This window comes from Ailuropoda melanoleuca, chromosome 11 (assembly GCF_002007445.2).
Source record: "Ailuropoda melanoleuca isolate Jingjing chromosome 11, ASM200744v2, whole genome shotgun sequence".
In the NCBI taxonomy this organism is placed as follows: Eukaryota; Metazoa; Chordata; class Mammalia; order Carnivora; family Ursidae; genus Ailuropoda; species Ailuropoda melanoleuca.
The window spans coordinates 39,391,644-39,411,980 of NC_048228.1; the positions used below are offsets into that span (position 1 = coordinate 39,391,644).

Below are 20,337 nucleotides of genomic sequence, written 5' to 3' on the forward strand. Positions count from 1 at the left end.
TCTGCAAAATCCCATTTGCCATGCAAGGTAGGAAGTGGACATCTTTGGGGGGGCCATTATCCAGCCTACCACAGCAAGAAGGCTAGAATTTAAGGTATATATGGGGATGAAGCTAGTATGGAATTCGATTTTGAAAAACTCTGAAAGCCATGCTAAGGAGTTTGGAACATAATCTATAAGCCAGCAGTTTTATTCTTTAAAAAAGTTAAAAATATGAAGATAGATGCTCAATTCCATGTGTATACACTCAAAATTCAAATATAATTACGTGAATGATCACAGATCCCTTGAAGCTAACATATGGAGCCTTTAGAACTAAAGAGAAAGAAAATAAGCAGGAAAGTAACACAATCAAATCTGTTTCAGAATGTAGTTAGTAGTGTAGTTGCACCAAAGGAATGTGATGAGGCCCAACATTGGAAAATTCTTTAATTTTAAAAAAGGGCTGCAAGAACGGAGACGAAATTGAATTGAAAAATTTTTCAGAGATAGAATAAATAGGTTATGATGATTAAAGAAGCCAGGGAAGGCTGAAGCAGCCTTTGAGATGTTTATGAAAAGGCTCCCAATGTATACTTCCTACTGAAATTTCCTCCTACTGTGTGACTGATTTCTGGAGTCTGCCTGAAATCAAATGCAACTTTCTTTTTTTTTTTTTTTTTTTTTTTTTTTTTTTTTTAAAGATTTTATTTATTTATTTGACAGAGATAGAGACAGCCAGCGAGAGAGGGAACACAAGCAGGGGGAGTGGGAGAGGAAGAAGCAGGCTCACAGCAGAAGAGCCTGATGTGGGGCTCGATCCCATAACGTTGGGATCACGCCCTGAGCTGAAGGCAGACGCTTAACCGCTGTGCTACCCAGGCGCCCCTCAAATGCAACTTTCTATTCAAACATGTTCTGTTGCCTATTCTAATCAATTCCTTCTATTAGTAGGGTAACCATGTAATACATAGTCTACACAGGGACAGTGATTTTTTTTAATAACCATTTTTTAAGATCTTCAAATAAAACTTATAAAACTTATTTATAAAATCCAAAATTTATATTTCTATAAATCTTCCCTTATATAAGGTGGCCGTGGTCCAGAATATCTCCTGGTGGAGTATTTTGAGATGGTCAGCATAGGCCTTCTCAGGTCCTCATCTCATAAACTGGCCCACAGGACTTTGCATTGGAGTTAGAGGTAGAGGAATGAAGCCTGGTTGCCAAGGTGAAAATGCACAGGGTTGGCAGTGAAAAGATCTTTCCAATGAAGAGGGAGACTTTTTAGTGAAGGACTACATCCAAACGCCATCTTTTGGGAGTGATATTTGGAAAAGTCCCTAGTGATATCATGGACTTTGATTCGTGTTCTAGTGGCATTGTTCTTTTTATAAAGTTAAAGATCGATTCATCTAGGTCTAAATATTTAAAATTTTCTTCTGCTAGCTCTTTTTCTTTAAGATGTATTTTACCCTCAAGTACAGAATTGGATCCATTTAGCTTTTTATCCCTTCCCTCCCTTCTTGCCATTCTTGATCACTCCTCATGAAGACTGTTATCTCTTAAGGATGATTCTAGGTTATCTATCCTACTTTTCTCTAAGGTAGTTGAGATGTAAAATTCTCAAAATTTAAATAGTTTGGTAAATTGTACACTTAGCTTTTTCTCCTTTATAGAGTTGATATTAATGAGTAAAAACTTCAGCCCCAGATGAGACAACAGAACAAAATCTAAGGATAATTGACCATGCCTTCATCCCCCAAGGAAATCTGAAGTGATAAGGACGTAATTTCATGTTTTCAGCACCCACAATCTTGTATAGCTTTTTTAGGAGATGCTGAAGCTTGATGACGAGGCTGCCCAATCTCTTCCTGGCACCAGAGACCATCATTGAGCTGTCTCTGGTTACCAGGTCCCGCAGAATCACAGCAAATCATGTAAGACACCCACAGCTTCTCAAATTCAAACCTGCCTCCACATATTTACCACTTACAACATTCCTCATTCCTTTTAGTAGATCCAATTTTTCCATCTGGTATCACTTCCCTACACCCAAAGAGTGCCTTTTAGCATTTCTTATAGTGTGACTTTACTGATGACAAATTCACTCAGCTTTCATCTATCTGAAAATGTTTTTATTTCACCTTCATTTTTTTGAAGAATATTTTCTCTGGATATGTAATTTTAGTTTTGTAAGAGTTTCTCTGCCTTCCCACACCCCCTTCAAAACACTTTATACATATCAGTCCATTCTTTCCTGGTCTCCAGTATTTCCTAGGAGAAACAAGTTGTTACTCCTATTGTTCCATTAAAGGTAAGTATCTTTCTCTGGCTTACTTTTAAGGTTTTTTCCTTAACTCTCATTGTTAACACTGTTGAAAATATGTGTGGTTTTCTTTATCCTTCTAGAGATTTGTAGAGCTGAAGGTTAAAGTTTGTTATCAATTTTTAAAATTTCAGCTCTTAGTTTAAAAAAATTTTTAGTCCAATTCTTGCTCTAGTCTCCTTCTCGGACTCTAATTAGACTATATGATATTATTCTCCACATGACTGACATTCTTTTCTTCTTTCTGTATTTTTTTAAGATTCCATATATAAAGATGGAAGTCTTGATTTCTTTCTTCTTAGGATCCTGGTAGAGAGGGTCCTCCTGATGCCCTGGTTGTACCCTTTGCTGTCACCTCCCTTAGCCTCAGCTTTTCCAAAAACACTTTTAAGAGTGAAAGGGGATGCTATTAATAATTGCATTGAATCAACAAGCATAAATTGGAACTTTGCCAGGCAGACTAAAGTTTAAGATACTCTACTTATTAGGCACTATTTCATTGTCCTGGAAAACAAACATTAAAATCATCCTTCATGCTTTTCTTGACTACATGACACCTCTTTTGCCTCTTCTATAAAGTCAGTTACCCGTCTTAGAAGTTCTTTCTACAAAGTTTGTGATTTATCTCTCAGCATCTAGATTCAAGATACTGTCCTCTCAGCTGGACAGTTGTTAACAGGGTCCATTTATGTAAGAAGTTTCCTTTTTATTCTAGCACATTTTAGTCGCACTTCAGATTAATCTGGCACTACTTTTATCAAGCCATTTTCTATTTAATAACCTACAGAAGTTCCTGATTGTTTGAGGTCTTGCATAGATTTCTTATTCTTCTGTTGAAAGTCCATTACTTTTCACGCTGATGTCTGTCTGTTTGCGTATCACACAGACCCACATTAGAATGCCCCCTCCTTCACCTGCCATCCTAATCAATGACTTCTGTAGAAGCCAGCTCAACACCTGCCTTCTTGCAGCTCCAGCTCCATTCACTTCCTTCCATCACATTTTTCCTGTCTTCAAATTCTCAAGTACTAAGGGCACACATTTCAAATTTGGTTCTACAGTTTAGTGTGTTGTATTTACTAATTGAAAGATTAAGACCCAAGTGCCTTCAGGGGCCATGAGGTAATCATAAACTGTAAAGCAGGCAGAGTAAGGAACAATGGGTATTAAAGTGTTTGTGTTGATTCCTAGTAATAGTAATTCCCACCTAGTACATGGTCTTTCAAATCACTAGGAAGGTGAAACAAAATGGCCAAACAGAATACCTTCTCAAGATTTGCAAATTGTGTCCTAAAATTATTCCCCCCACACTTCATAGCTCAAGGACTACACCATTCTTCATACCTTCTCTTAGCCATAATTAGTAGAATAGTAACAGGTGCACTTTGTACATTAAATGCTTGTGAAATTTAGGAGTTAAATTATGGTTTAGCAAACTTAATGGGAAATTAAATTGTTTTCAAAAGAAAATGCTGCTCTTGTCTTGTTTCCCAGGCCTCAGGAATGGACCTTTCCTTTCCCATCAGCACTCTTGCCCACTTCTTACAGAACTGGATCTGATTCTCTCCTTTTGTGGACAAAGGCGAAGTGGACCTGCTTTGGCTTTCAGGAAAGGATAGGGAATGGTATGCAGAAGTCTAGCCTTAGCCAAGAGGCATACCAAGAGTTAATTTAGGGCCAGAAGTAGGGCTGGAAAAAGGAACATTAGGCAATCTAGTAAGGAAGTAATAGATGCAGGTCAAACAATGGGGCTTAAATAATTACCCACGGAATTGGGATGTCTAAATTAGAGGCATGTCAAAGAATCACAAGACCAATGCTATGTACCTGACAAAAAGACAAAACTAAATTTATTGACTATCATCGTGGGGGAAAGCCCTCCTGCTCAGGCCTGGTCTGAGCAGACTGATGATAATTATGTAGGGTTTTTGGAAAGTGGGGAATTAGGATTGGTGGGTTTTCAGGGGTGTGAGTTTTCAGGAGTGATCATTGGAAGAAGAGTTGTTAATCAAATGAGACAGTTATTGATTGGTTGACACTCAAAGTCATCCTTACTAGAGTAAGCCCCTTCTTGATTGGGCTGTTACTGATTGGTTGGCTTGCAAAACCCCTTGGTTTACTGAGGCAAGTTGCTGATTGATTGAACAGGTTTAAAATAAATTATGTTGGCTATTTGTTTCCATGGCTACAGAACAATTGGTCTTTTCCTGGGAGGATGGTAATTTTTTTTCCCTCAAATAGGATGAGAATGCATCTAGATATCAGAAAAGAAATATGAGCATCAGATTATGTTCTGGACCTCTTTCTGGAAAATCCTTCACAAAATAATTAGGAGAAGGTAAGAATAGGCCCAAGGCCAGGTAATGGGGCACTCGTAACAAAGTAGACTAATAAACCCAAGAAGGACCTGCTTCCTGCTATTTTTCAAGAAACCAAGGCCCATAGAATAGCCTTTCTATGGATATATGAGGATTCTCATGCCCAATAATGTAACAGACTAGCCCAGAGCAAGGGTCAACAAATTTTTTCTGTAAAGGGTCAGATGGTAAATGTTTTAGGCCTTGTGGGCCCTAGGTTCAGTCTCTGTTGTAGTTCCTAACCTTGGTCACTGTAGTACCAAAGCAGCAGCCGTACATATGTGAACAGGTGGGTGCAACCAGAGTTGGTCTAGAGTAGCTGGATTGAACCTGTGGTGGCCACATGCGGCTCGCAGGCTATGGTTTGCTGATTCCTGACCCAGAACTAGTAATCTTGTTCTACACTGCTAGGGAATCAAAAACCACAATATTTGAACCTCTCTGGTCAAGAGAGAGTACATAAATAATAAATAATTGATGACTAACTGACTTCTGATTCCCTGTCGGGGTGCCATTCTGGTCCAGGCTAGGATACTCCTTGAGAAATACCTGAGATAGAAGTAGAGCTGGAGTGTAGACAGATGGCATTTAGGGGAAAACGCCTCAGATGTCCCATTTCCAGTGGGCATCAGGTAGTTGATGCTGTCAATGCCACCACACCCCATGATACTTGCTGGTCTCTGTTACGTGGCCAGCGATACTGTTTCTGCTGACTACTGCTGTTCTTCTGACAACTGTTATTGCTACTCCAGCTGAAGAGATTTCTGTCTTTTGAAAACTGATAGCTCTGCCAGTTAACATCAGAGAGCGCGACTTTGAAGCATTTTTAGATTTTTGGAGACTACAGAATAACCTGGCCTTTTTTAGCTTCCTTCATCCACCTTCCCCAGGTTAGAGGGTCATTTGAATTACAGCATGCTAGGAGCCTGACCATCAGTTGTGAAGTCCCCTTGACTTCTTCCTCCAGGGAGCCCACGGATCTTGAAAATAGGACAACCTTTGTCCTGACCTGGTATTTCAGCATTTCTAGGAGTAGTCATGGAATTAGCTCACCAGAGCGAACTATTCTGAAAAGTACTTTTTACAATTCCTTTATTCTTTCTGGGGGGGGGGGAAAAAGCACAGGTCATATTTTAGATCAGGAAATCTTTTGGCTGTGGCTTATGTATCTTAAGATTCTTTGTAAATCAATACTTAGGAATATATATATTTGCCAGCTCAGAGAACTTTCCGGAATTGGACTCTACTATCACTTGTATCTATTGGGGGAAGGGAGAGGAAAGATATTCAAGACTCTAATTTCAGATACATTCCATGGAGAAACATTGTTTGATGTGAAGAATGTCTTTTAGTGCTCTTTGTTAAATGGCTTATTTCAGGTTTTTTGTTTTTGTTTTTTTCTTTTTTCTGTTTTTGCAGTGAAATGTAGTCATTACCAAGAATAAGGATAAAAATTTTTTGCCATGGTACTGATTTCACCTTATAATGGTACACAAGTACTTGTGAAAATTAGGATTAGATTTTTCGTCATCCTTATGCAGTATTATCTAAAATAGAAATAAGATGTTTATGTGTTAGAAATAACACAAGGTATAATATTTTGATATTCTAACTTGTTCTAACATTACTGACTGTTTTTGAAATCCATTATGAAAAATTGGGAAGGAGCAATAAAATTTCAAAAAGGATAATGAGAGAAGGCTATCTTTATGAGCTATATAAGTAAATTATAAAGATATAGTTATTCAAATATGGAAGTGGAATGAAACTAGATAGACTATGAAAGAAAGAAAAAAAAACTAGATAGAGTATATTAGCCTGAAAAAGACTCTGGTTGTGCATGTGTGTGTATGTATATCTAAACTTAATATGTAGTATGGTTAGTATCCTACATGGGAAATGAAATACTTGTCCAATAAATGGGGCAGAGTCATTTGGTTAGTACATTAAAGACAACTTGTTTTATACACACACAGGACTTTCAAATACAATAGCATATTTGAGAGTTTTATTTCTTTCTCATGTAAGTTTAATTGATACAGGCTTGTTAATGTAGCCATACTCCACAAGGTCATTCAGAGGTCTAGGTTCCTTCCATCTACTCACTCTTTCCTCCCCTGGGATTCTTTCTTCTCCATGGTGGAAGTGAGGTGCACCCGCATTCCAGCATGTGATGAAAAGAAAGGAGAGTAAATGTGGAGTAAGAGATTTCTTATGAAGCATGTGACACAGGAGTCGTACATATCCTATCTATTCACACTCTGTTAATGAGTACATGGTCATATGGCCCTATCTACTGGTATGAAAGGTTGGGAGAGGTAGTCTCTGAGTGGACAACTATAGGCTCAACCCCAACTAAGAGAAGAAGCTCGAATAGTATCAGAAAGAGAGATTGCGTACTGGAAAGAGTTAACAGTGTGGGCCACAGAGTTAAATGCCAAATAAAATTTGAATCAATTAGATCCTTATTTTTCACTATATTTCAAAAAAATTTCCAAATCTATAATCCAACCATATGATAAACATCCAAAATTATTACTTTATTACCATTTGCCACGTACTACTCTAAGTGCTTTTTATAGATTGTATCATTTAATCCATAAAATGAACTTATAAAAGAGACTTGGTGAGCTTCCATTTGATAAATGGACAAAGCAACAGATGGAACAAAATAGAAATGACTAATGAGGAATTTTCATATCTTTAATAATAAAAAGTAATACGAGTTTTAGAATGAGAAATCCTTTTCATTTATTAAATTAGTAAATATTTTACAAAATATTCCAACTTGGGTAGCATGAATTGTAGAATGTAAACTGTCAGCGTCCATGTATGTCAGGAGCCTTTGGCACATGTTCATATTCTCTGTGACTCAAACTTCACTTTCTGGACTAGAAAATAATCAGAATGAGGATAGAGCATTACTTATCACATACACACGTAAAATCAGAGACCATGTAAACGTCTAAAAATGGGAGAATGACTCTCATACAGAATGTAATACTGTAAGTGATGAAAATTGTAGTGCTTACAGTATGGGAGCATGCTTGTGATAGTGTTTGTGATACAATGTTAAGTGAAAAAAATCAGGACATAAAACTATCGAACTAGATTTAAATCATGTTTTTAAAAAACATAAAACAATGGAAATAGGCTGAATGTTTCTAGGTGTTCTCTATTATTCTCGTTCACTACCTCATCTCGGTTTCTTTATTTGCACCTCTGCAATTACTAATCAAAAAGCCTTATTTATTTTCATTCCTCCCTCCTCCCATTGGATGATCTTTGAGAGAAGGTGCTAGGTCTTATTGTATTTTGTATACCATAGTGCCTGACCCAGCACAGGTAATATATGTTGATTGGATAATGTTGGGTGATGAGCCTCCAGGTGACCTAATCTTCAGGCTTTTATTTTTCACCAAGGACTGGCAATACTTATATAATCAGAAAAAGAAGACACATTTTTAATGTATTCAAAAAATTTTGTTTTATAATTTTCTTTAGCAGTTAGCCTAGTTTTCTAATGGGTGAATGGAAAGCAGAAGTGATAAAATCTAAATTAGATGGAAATAGAAAAAAGTTTTATTTTTCAGTGGAGAGGATGATGTCCATTCCCCCACTACCATTCCATTGTATGGGATTGTGTTATTCTGCCTTGTAGAGGTAGTTCTTACAATGTTCTATATGCATGCATAGAAATAAAATGTACTTTGTCATGTTCTGTGGCTTGCTTATCACAATTTTCTATCCTGGCTTTGCAGGGGGTATTGTTGGTTACCTAGAAATATATGAAGTACGCTAGATTTGAAGGGAAGTATTAAATGGAGACCTGATTTCAGCTTTCCTTTGTTTTTCCACTCCATGCCCTTAAGATGTAACTTTATTATGTTTTGTTATTGAGGGCAATCTAAGTCTTTTAAAATTGGGAAAAGTGAAACTTCTGATGTAGTATTAGCCAGCATTCTCTTAAATGTGCCACTAAAAAAGATTTGAGAAAAAAGTGGTAATAAAAAAATAGGACCCTTTCCTTCTGGCTTATTATTTTAGTTATCAGTTCAAATATTTGGAAATTTTGTGAAGTCTGTCACATTTTCTAATGACACAGCATATGAAGTAGGACATTATTGAAAGGTCAACTAGAGGCTAATTTTCCAGACTATAAATCACACATGTTGAATTGTGGAAGTCTAGAAACCTGTCGTTTTATGTTTATCACAGTTATATGTGAATAAGGTAATTCAGAAGTAATTAGAAGTGGTAACAGCTACATAAAATAAGAGTATTTTCATTTAGAATAATTCTGATAGAATAAAAGTGGAGGGAAGAAAATTTTGATAGACTTTCACTAGTGTCTAAGGGGCAATGGAAGTGAAAAGTGCCTCAGAAAAGTGAGGAATGTGCCTGCAGATTGCAACCTGAGGGTTAATATGTGAGGTTTTCTTAGGAGTAGCAACAAGGAAGCAAGTTTGCATTTTCGCGCTTTGCACTTAGTCCTTTCAGTGAATGCCCAGGTGACCGGCGTTTTCTGAACAGAAAGCCTGTGTGGTATCTGGCAAGTCGGGTTTAAGAAAAAGATGTCAGCAACTTAAGGCCCATGTCACGTGACCGCCGCTACTTGCCAATGCTGGGCGCTCTGGATCAGATTTCAACTCCAGGCAGTCCTGCCAGCCATGTGGGTTCGGCCGAATGAGAAGCAAAACCACACTTCCGAAAAATGTTAGGAGCTGCTCTTCGCTTGCTGGGAGGCCTCTGGATCAGGAGCTGTTTTTCAAATGAGAGCCTATCTACTGAATGGAACTGTAGTATTTCGCTGTCATTTTGATGTTTTCATCTGGTCTTCATCACTTCTGCCAGGCACTTCCTGCGAGAATGGGGGCAGGCGCGCTCGCCATCTGTGTGAGTACAGGCCGCCCCCGTCTTCCGCGGACACCGCGGCGCTGAGGAGAGGCCTGCGCCCTCCTGGGTCTGAGGAGACGTTTCCATGATCTTGTCTTTACTTTCCGGGAGGTGGGGGAAGGTTCCTTACCCAAATTCCTGTCTATTCAGATGGACATGAAGCAGTGTTTGGGGCAGCTTTCAGCATTTTTGTCTACTTGCCTTTCCAAAAAAGATGAAGGTAGATGCCTGCCTGTGGGAGTTGATTCGTTTCAGTCAACTTGATTTAAAGTAGAGCCTTCTCCAGCGTTTCAGACTTTGTGGTTCTGAATGAGTTAAACATGAATGCTTAATTGCAGTTCCTGGAAAAATCTAGTGACTAGATTGAGAAAGAATTAAAATAATCATTAATTTGTTACTTCTGAGTATGTGTATGACCTTTTTCTATTCACATTTTTGTTTTCAGTTAGTAATGCTAGAATTTCTGTTTCAGCGTGGTTGCTGAAAGTGACGGGTAAGAGCTTGTTCATAAATGTTTGTGAATCCTTAATGGACTGTAGAAATTTCTGGTTGTTCTAATACAGTAGCATCAGTAAATAACACTGATGTAAAATCCATGGGAAAATGTGTATATTTCTAGGGCTGAATTAATGGATTTCAAAAGCAGTTCTGTTGGTGCTTATATATAACCTTTTGCAGTAGCCAGGTATTGTCAATCACAGAATGCTGTGATTTAAATTTTTATTTCAATATATAGAAAATGAATATATATTTAGCATACTTATATTTCAAGCTGGTATTGTATTACAACGGAGCATTTTATTTTTCTCTAAATGGCTAAGGGAGAAATATTTTATTCTTTATTATCAACTGAACTGCTCACTTTCGTATCATCGCATTAGGTCAGATTCCTACCCCCCCCCTTTTTCTTTTAAAGTTTCAGAAATGGCTGCAATTTGTTGTAGGTTTTGATGGCATCCTAAAATATATAGAAATATCTGGGCAGTTTTTTTACACATATGCCTCAAATGGTCACCAGATGGTATATCAGCCCCACAGATTGAATTTTCTTAGTAAAACTCCCTCATTTCTGTGCTTGGAACTGTTCGGTATCTTGTGTGCCTGTCTCAGTGTCTCTTGTCCTTTTAGTCCTGTGGCTTGTAGCATCCAGGTATCCCACTGGTTATTCTTCCAGCTTTATAAAATACTTCAGGACTGGAAGTGTGTAGTGTATGAGGCAGCAGATCAACCTATTTGTTGTGAGATTTGTAGTCCTCTCTGTCTGACTAGATCCTTTACTCTTTGCCCTTGGCCTGCATGCATTGGTATCTACCTTGACTGAAATGCAGACTGACCCATGTGGGAAACTGTATTTTTCCTTAGTTTAATCCAAAGCATACACAAAATTTCCTGCAAGTTTCACATAAAAATCATACCATTTAAAAGATTATTCACCGTACTAGAAGAGCAGTTCTTGGTCATTCCTATTCTTTTTTTTTTTAATAATATTTTATTATTATATTATGTTAGTCACCATACAGTACATCCCTAGTTTTTGATGTAAAGTTCGATGACTCATTATTTGTGTATAACACCCAGTGCACCGTGCAATATGTGCCCTCCTTACTACCCATCACCAGCCTATCCCATTCTCGTTCCTTTTTTTTTTTTTTAAAAGATTTTATTTATTCGACAGAGATAGAGACAGCCAGTGAGAGAGGGAACACAAGCAGGGGGAGTGGGAGAGGAAGAAGCAGGCTCATAGCAGAGGAGCCTGATGTGGGGCTCGATCCCAGAACGCCGGGATCACGCCCTGAGCCGAAGGCAGACGCTTAACCGCTGTGCCACCCAGGCGCCCCTCTCATTCTTATTCTTAAACTTCAGGTTAGCCTTTGTTCTCTACCCCAGTTCTACTTAGGAAATCTTTATGTTTTTAGGAGTTTTAGCGTAGTATTTCTGAGAAAACGTAGTTATTGGTAAACCAAATACTTTTTTAAATGTTTGTGGCGGAAAAGTGAGAGCTAATCGCACATAAATATAAGCATATGGGCTGGCATACTTGTTTTCAGTTGTGGACCTTTTTACTTAGACATATGTTATCAGCTGCTCAGGTATCCTGCTACTGAAGATAGTTGTTCTTTTTTTAAAATTTATTTAAATTCAATTAATTAACATATACTATAGTATTCTTTTCAGAGGTAGAATTCAGTGATTCATCAGTTGCATATAACACCCAGCATTCATTACATCGCATGCTCTCCTTAATGCTCATCACCCAATTTCCTCATCTCCCCACCCACCTCCCCTCTAGCAACCCTCAGTTTGTTTCCTATAGTTAAGAGTCTCTTATGTTTGTCTCCCTCTCTGATTTCGTCTTATTTTTCCTTCCCTTCCTCTATGATCCTCTGTACTATTCCTTATATTCCACCTATGAGTGAAATTATATAATTTTCTTTCTCTGCTGACTTATTTCGCTTAGCATAATATCTTCTAATTCTATCCACGTCATTGCAAATGGCAAGATTTATTTTTTTGATGGCTGAGTAATATTCCTGTGTGTGTGTGTGTGTACACATACCACAGAAGATAGTTGTTCTTTAGACAAAACAGTAGAGTATCAGATATTTGTAGTGTCTGTACGCATGCGTGTGTGTGTGTGTGTGTGTGTGTGTATATATAGAAAATATATATTTAGCATACTTATATTTCAATCTGGTATTGTATATCTGGGTATTTCGAGGCAGGTGGGTTGAGAGTGGGAGCTGGCACATTCTAATGGCTGAAGAAAGAGGGGCCTAGAATACATGCCTGTTGATTCTTACACTCTGGATATTCTGTCTGTGGTGCATTCAGGTATCAAATCTTTGGTGAATTAGTGGACAGGTTCTACTGGTGATCATCAGGGCCTTGCGGTCCACTGCTTCTGACACCCCCAACTTTTGTTGGTGCTGGGAACAATTCCAAGGATATCCTGAGCCTTGTAGCCTTTGTCCCTAACTTGAGCCCCCTCCACTGCTCTAGCCTTGACACCTGGTATCCTCAGCTGCCTTACATCTGTCCCATCCTGCAGGCAGGAGCTGTGGTCTTGGTACAGAAAGGCTCACAAACCATATTAAGACACTCGGGTCACAGATTTATTGAATCAGTTTAAAACACAGCACAAAGCAAGCAGGGAAAGATCTGGTAGGTTTGCCTGTGTAGAAAGGGTTTCAGGGTGATGAAAGGCCCACATTCTGAGTCCTGTGTTACATAATATTCATCTGTCCTGTCTTTCATCTTCTCTACCACATCAGCCTTTCCTGATCACAGTGGGTTTTACGAGGACCAGTGTTGAATGGGAGCAAGGGGCCTCAGCAGATGGAACGTGTCCAGAGCCAACACAGCTTGCTTTATCATCAGAGGCAAGTGTGCCTAGGTGTAGTTGTAACTTGCTAATACACTCTTGAGCAACTGTGGATGTTTATCTACATATCCCAGCCAGACAACATATGGGGCCAGTGGGGGTATAGTCAATGGGTGACTCGTTTAAGACCTGAATATTTGGTGTGTCATCAACGTTGGGTGCCTAACTTGGTTCTTCCATCTCTGTTTAGTTATCTATGTCGACTATGTCTATCATGCTACCTATGTCGACTATGTCTATCATGCTACCTCCTTACATATTGTTAATACTTAGACTTCTTCTCCTCGCTGTTAGTTTCTCTTTGTTCTCTATTTAGCCAAACTGAGTTTTCTTGCCTAATATTTATTTGTTGTGTTATTTAAGTTCAAGTTCCAAACCCATCATGGTTATCTTTGTTGTTTCTAGTTCGATGTTTGGTACCAAATTCATCCCACACAGACTACATTTAGGTTTCTTTTTTTTTTTTTTTTTTTAAAGATTTTATTTATTTATTCGACAGAGATAGAGACAGCCAGCGAGAGAGGGAACACAAGGAGGGGGAATGGGAGAGGAAGAAGCAGGCATAGTGGAGGAGCCTGATGTGGGGCTCGATCCCATAACTCCGGGATCACGCCCTGAGCCGAAGGCAGACGCTTAACTCCTGTGCCACCCAGGCGCCCCTACATTTAGGTTTCTTAAATGCCATGATGAGTTTCTTCATTTTTTTTTTTTCACCTCCTGTGTTTTCTTGTCTTTGTTTTGTTTGTTTGAAGTTTTAGAAAGAATATGCTTTGTTTGGAGCCAGGCAGACCTGAGCTTAAAACTTGGTTATGTTAATCCCGTTACTCTGACCTTAGACATTATCAAGCAGTATGCTTTCTCAATAGTTTATTTTAAGGAGCTTTCACCATTTGTTCAGCCTCCTTGACATTTATTGATTTGTCTCACTACTAGACAGCAAAGTTCGGACATATGGCGTCATATCTTATTTGTATCTCTTACCTGTTGTTCAGGCTGGTTAGTAGTTCAATAAATGGTAGATTTTGCTGTTTACCTCTCTTTTCTGTGCTAATGCATGACTTCAGTGTTTTTTTGTTTTTTTGTTTTTTTTTTTTTTTAAAGATTTTATTTATTTGGCAGAGAGAGAGACTGTGCTTGTGAGCACAAGCAGGGAGAGGGGCAGAGCGAGGAGAGGCAGGCTCCCCACTGAGCAAGGAGCCCAACAAGGGCTTCAATCCTAGGACCCTGGGATCATGACCTGAGCCGAAGGCAGACGCTTAACTGAGCCACCCAGGCGCCGCAAGCATATTTTATTTTTAAATGGGTGTTTTGAAGACCCTCCAAAAGCTAAAGTCATGTCTGCAAAGGCATTCTGTCTTCAATGGTGCTTTTTGTGATAACGGTGCAGTCTTCCATTTATAGGAATGAACAGTATGATTGTAAGCATTTTGTCCTTTCGAGTCTCCAACTGAACCGCACATGAATTCTCTTACCATAAAGCTGCATGCAGTCAGTGCAAGTAACTCTGCACATCATTCCATCTCAGATGATGTGTAGGCTGGTCAGGGCATAGCTTTCCCTCATGGTGAGCATGTAATCTGCTTTAATCAGGGTAATTAACACCAACAGGGAAATCCTGAAATCCTGAAAGATACCTCCGTAATTCAGGGAAACAGATCGGTTTGTAGATGACTCAAAGTCTGAGGCAGGTTGACAGAATCTCTCCTTATCCGGTGACTCTAGTATCCAGGCTGCCTCCATTCTGTGAGATATTTGCTATTTCCGAATGTGACCACATATCCCCTAGTTTCTCTCAGGGGAGAAAGGTGATGGAGGAGGCACCCATGCTTTTATCTGCCTCATTTTGGAAGTGATTAATTTCTCTTCTGAAAGTTCATTGTTTTGAACTAGTCATATGTGCCCGTGTAAGCAAAGGTGGTGTGGAAATGTAGAGAAGTATGTCATGGAATATTTATAAACACTGTCTCTGGCCCATAACCTAAATTGCTTAAATCAAAGAGAAAGATGTATGCTCCATGATTGGTATAAAGCAGTCTGTCTCTAATTCCCCTACTGAATGTAAACAAGGAATGATACACCCCAGGTACTGCAGACAGATATCTAATCTATGGATCAAGAGGGAAGGCAGCCTTAGGATAACTTAATACATCCATGAACGGCAGAACAGTGGTGACATTCATGAGGCACTGAATCTACCAGCTCAGAATCTTTCCTTCCCCCAAACTCCTTTGTATTAGTACAATGGGATAATAAATGTCCTTATTATTTTAGCCAGTTTGAACTAGAATTTCAATTACTTGCAGTCAAAACATCTTAACTGATACACTTCATCATGCAGTGGCTTGCTGTGTGGTGTTTTTAGGAAGCTTGTCATGAGCTGGAATGAAGCAGGATTTGAAGGCGGGACCCATGGCTTTGAACCTTGGCTCAGCCACTTACTGGTTGTGTGACTCTGGGCAAGATCCTTAACCTCTCTCTTTCCTTACCTATTAAAGAGGGATAATAGCCTAAAGTGGATTGTTGTGAGAATCAAATAATAATGTAAAAATACATTGAAAATTTCATAAAAACATTACTTTTGTTATGTGGCAGTCTATTTTACGTCTTGTCTTAACGTGGTTTCTGTAATACTGTCATTATGGGTGGATTTTTTTTCCTTTTTTTTTTTTTTTTTTTAATATTTTGTTTATTTGACAGAGAGAGAGCCCAAGCAGGTGGAGCAGGAGAAGGAGAAGCGGAGTCTCCGCTGAGAAGGAGCCTGATGTGGGGCTTGATCCCAGGACCCTGGGATCATGACTTGAGCCAAAGGCATATGCTTAACCAACTGAGCCACCCAGGCACCCCTGGATTTTACTTCTTTAAAACAAAATGAAAGAATTCTGTGATCTGAAGGGACTGTTGATATTGGATTTAGACCAAATTTTAAACAGAATTAAACTTTTAGTTTTGCTTTTTTCTACAATAAACCATGCAGTATTATAGGAAGACAAGATTAAGAATAAGCAAACAAAGGCATGTAAATGTTCTTTTGCAAACCTGAATTGTATTGTGAGAAGAATTCTCATCTCTGCCATACGGAGTTCAAAAATCAGACAAAAACTTGGGCAAGATTAGCGTCTGGTTATGGGTGAAGTCCCTGGTATCTAGGTTGCTTATTTCAGGGTCAGTTTCTTTGAAGCACAATTGGCTATGTGTATTGGTTTAATGTCCCTCTGCAGAAGATTGTAAGTAAGCTTTAGTGACAGTGGTGAAAAGTGCAAAGGAGCATGAAGTAGCATATAAATATAGTGAAAGAATGGGGTAATTGGATAAAGGAGACTTTGCTAAGATAATAAATTAGATTAATTCTGATATAAATCTTAAAGTTGATTTGGGCAAATGAAATTCCAAAGATAAGAAGCTTGTGTCCAGGTGGCGCCCGGGTGGTGCAGTCGTTAACAGTCTGCCTTTGGCTCAGGGCGTGATCCCGTGGTTCTGGGATCGAGCCCCACATCAGGCTTCTCTGCTAGGAGCCTGCTTCTTCCTCTCCCACTCCCCCTGCTTGTGTTCCCTCTCTCGCTGGATGTCTCTCTCTGTCAAAATAAATAAATAAAAATCTTTAAAAAAAAAAAAAAAAAAGAAGCTTGTGTCCAGTAGTTTCTGAAATAGCACTGTAAGAAAGCCTGCTTGAGTTTTTACCTGTAACTGTGGATTTCCACTGGTTTATAAAGAGGTACTATAGTAATAGCATAATTGAGTTTATTTAAGTTATATAACTAAATATTTATGAGTTTGTGTAACTAGCAGGTAGATTGGAGATTTTAAAAACATTTATCATTCAAAATGCTTGGTTTGGGGCACCTGGGTGGCTCAGTCGTTAAGTGTCTGCCTTCATCTCAGGTCATGATCCCAGGGTCCCAGGATTGAGCCGAGCCCCATGTAGGGCTCTCTGCTCAGCGGGAAGCCTGCTTCTCCTTCTCCCACTCCCCCTGCTTGTGTTCCCTCTCTCACTGTCTCTCTCTGTCAAATAAATAAATAAAATCTTTAAAAAACAAAAAAACCAAGAAAACAAAATTCTTGGTTTATGGGGAAAGATTGTACAACTTCAGATTATTAACAGCTACTTCTTTTTTTATAATTTTTTAATAATTTTTTATTATGTTAGTCACCATACAGTACCTCCTTAGTTTTTGATGTAGTGTTCCATGATTCATTATTTGCGTATTAACAGCTACTTCTTTAAGACTGTTAAGGTTGGAGGGCCTATCATATGGGATATTAACAGAAATTAAAACCATTTACTAATAATGGCTAGCCACTTGGAGAAAAATGATTGCTGGATTTCTTCTTTACTCTTTAAACTATAGATGGAACAACACTATAAATACCAAAGTGAAACCATAAAACAATAATTTGGGATCAAGGAATGTCTGTAAAGGAGACCAAACAAGAAACCCTAATGAAAAAGATTGGTGAATTTTTCTGACAAATAACTAAAATATCTGTACAATCCCAAATCACATAAACAAAATTCCAAGAGAAAACTAGTAAAGATATTTCCAACACACATGACTGAAAAAATTACTCTTTAATATAGAAAAATTCATACAAATCAGCAAGAAAAAGAAAACTAGCCGTTAGAAAATGAACCAAAGCTTACGAGCAGAAGGTTCACAAATAATACAAGTACTAATAAGCATAAGAAAATTGCTCAGTCTCATTCATAGTTAAATATGGGCAAACTTTAAAAGTTTTATATTATCCCGGGATGTCAGAAGAGATGGAAGCAGGTACTCTCACGTGCAGTTGATGAAGCTTGAACCAGTGGAGCTTCTTTGCAGGGCAACGTGGCAGTACGTGTCAGAAGGTATAATTTGTATACCTACTGATCTAGCAGTCTCATCTCTAGCAATTTATCTTGTAGGTACTTGCACAATTATGTAAAAATGCTGACAGCTGTGTTCATTGCTGAAATGCTTGTAATAGCAAGAACTTTAATAACTTAAACATTAGTAAATAATTAGTTAAATCAATTATAGAATCTCTAGATAATGTAATATTGAATAGCTATATCTGCCAATATGGAAGGATCTCCAAAACTGATCAAGTAGCAAAATGTGCATGAATACGAAATAGTACAGTTGTATTTGCCTTTTTAAAAACATTATACATATATAGATATGCTTGTTATGCATAGAACATTTCAGCAAGGAAGCACAGTAATTGGAGCTGGGATAGGGAGACTTTTCAGTTTAAACTGTCATGTTTGAGCTTTGATGAAGTGCACATATTAAATTTAAATTACTAAAAATAAGGAATACTCAAAGAATGGACTGGTAGCTCTGTCTAGAAGAAGTAATGATTAGTTTATAATAATGAAGGCACTGAAATTATATTTGAATGTCTATAATACTTTTACAAATACATTTTGAAATGTATAAATTACTTGAAATTGTCTAATATATAAAAGGAGATAGACTTTTCCTGCACATTTCCTAAGGCAGATTTAGAGCTGGGTAGAATGTAATGTGACAGTCTTACCAAGAAGAAAGAAGTGTCTAAAGATTCTAGTATCTAAAAATTGAGCTGGTTGTCTCATGAGGTGGTTGGCACTCCATCACGACAAGTAAGAAAGAGGCAGCTGAGTAATGGTGGGTGGACTTAATCGTAGGCAAGTCATGGAATTAGAGTTACAGGTGAGATGTCCTTGCAGTGTCCGAGATTCTCTGAATCGGTGTGTACTTCCCAAAATTTGTAGCTCTCAGTCGATTTGTTAGACTGTTGGAAATTTAGCAAACGTAGGTCTTTTTACCCCCATACTTCCTTCAGTTAGGGCTTCCTTTATGTGGAGGATTGGATGATTGTTCACCATCTAGTTTTAGAACATTCTGTCACCTCAGTAAGATCTCATGTGCCCATTTACGATTAGTTCCGTTCCTACAATTTGTCTTTCTCCCACCCCCCCCCCAACCCTAAGACAACCACTAATTTACTATTTTCTAATGTTCACTGAATGTTTCTGTACATTTACCTTTCCTGGACATTTGATATCAATGGAATCATACCGTATATGTTCTTCTGTGACTGGCTTATTTCACTTAGCCTAATATTCTTGAGGCATATCCATGTTGTAGCATGCATCAGTATTTCATTCCTTTTTAATTGCTAGTATTGCTTTTATTGCTGTATTCTATTATATATCACATTTTGTTTACTCATTTGTTGATAGATATTTGGGCTATTTCCTTTTTCTTTTTTTAAAATTTAAATTCAATTAGCAAACGTCATTAGTTACATCATTAGTTTCAGATGTAGTGTTCAATAATTTATCATCACAATACTCATCACATCACGTGCCCTCCTTAATGCCCATCACCCAGTTACCCGATCCCCCCACCCACCTCCCCTCCAGCAACCCTCAGTTTGTTTCCTACAGTTAAGAGTCTCTCATGGTTTTTCTCCCTCTCTGATGACATCCCATTCAGTTTTCCCTCCCTTCCCTTATGATCCTCTGTGCTGTTTCTTACATTCCACATATGAATGAAACCATATGATAATTGTCTTTGATTGACTTATTTTGCTCAGCATAATACCCTCCAGTTCCATCCACATCATTGTAAATGATAAGTATTCATCCTTTCTGATGGCTGAGTAATATTCCATTGTGTATGTATACCACATCTTCTTTATCCATTTATCTGTTGATGGACATCTGGGCTCTTTCCACAGTTTGGCTATTGTGGACATTGCTGCTATGAACATTGGGGTGCGGGTGCCTCTTCGGATCACTACATTTGTATCTTTGGGGTAAATGCCTAGTAGTACTATTGCTGGGTCGTAGGGTAGCTCTATTTTTAACTTCATACTGTTTTCCAGAGTGGCTGTCCCAGCTTGCATTCCCACCCACAGTGTAAGAGGGTTCCCCTTTTTCCACATCCTCACCAGCACTGGTTGTTTCCTGTCTTGTTAATTTTGGCCATTCTGACTGGTGTGAGGTGGTAGCTCATTGTGGTTTTGATTTGTATTTCCCTGATGCCAAGTGATGTGGAGCATTTTTTCATGTGTCTGTTGGCCATTTGTATGTCTTCTTTGGAGAGATGTCTGTTCATGTCTTCTGCCCATTTCATGACTGGATTATTCTGGGGGTATTGAGTTTGATAAATTCTTTATAGATCTTGGATACTAGCCCTTTATGTGATATGTCACATTTGGGCTATTTCCTACTATTATGAATAATGCTGCATTTGGATAGGTATGTATGAGTGGAATTGCTGGATCATATGCTAAATTTATGTTTAATGTTTTAAAAACTGCCAAATATTTGCCAAAATGAACCGTTTTACATGCCCATCATCAATATGAGAATCCCAGTTTCTACACATCCTTGTTAGCATATGGTATTATTACTCTATTAT

General features: G+C 38.3%; 1 protein-coding gene across 7 annotated transcripts in view; it reads left to right on the forward strand.

The window, feature by feature from the left end:
• Positions 1-20,337, forward strand: part of FAM13A (family with sequence similarity 13 member A) — a 339,281-nt gene that overhangs the window by 17,417 nt on the left and 301,527 nt on the right. For 2 of the 7 annotated variants that reach the window (XM_034671512.1, XM_034671516.1), the window contains exon 1: positions 9,253-9,561. The exons of 1 other annotated variant lie outside the window; for it this stretch is intronic. In XM_034671512.1, the coding sequence (XP_034527403.1) occupies positions 9,487-9,561 (75 nt within the window). In that variant the 5' untranslated portion in view covers positions 9,253-9,486. Of the gene's footprint in view, positions 1-9,249; positions 9,562-20,337 lie in introns of those variants that run through there. 4 more of the 7 variants (XM_034671514.1, XM_034671511.1, XM_034671513.1 and 1 more) reach the window with 4 other exon arrangements.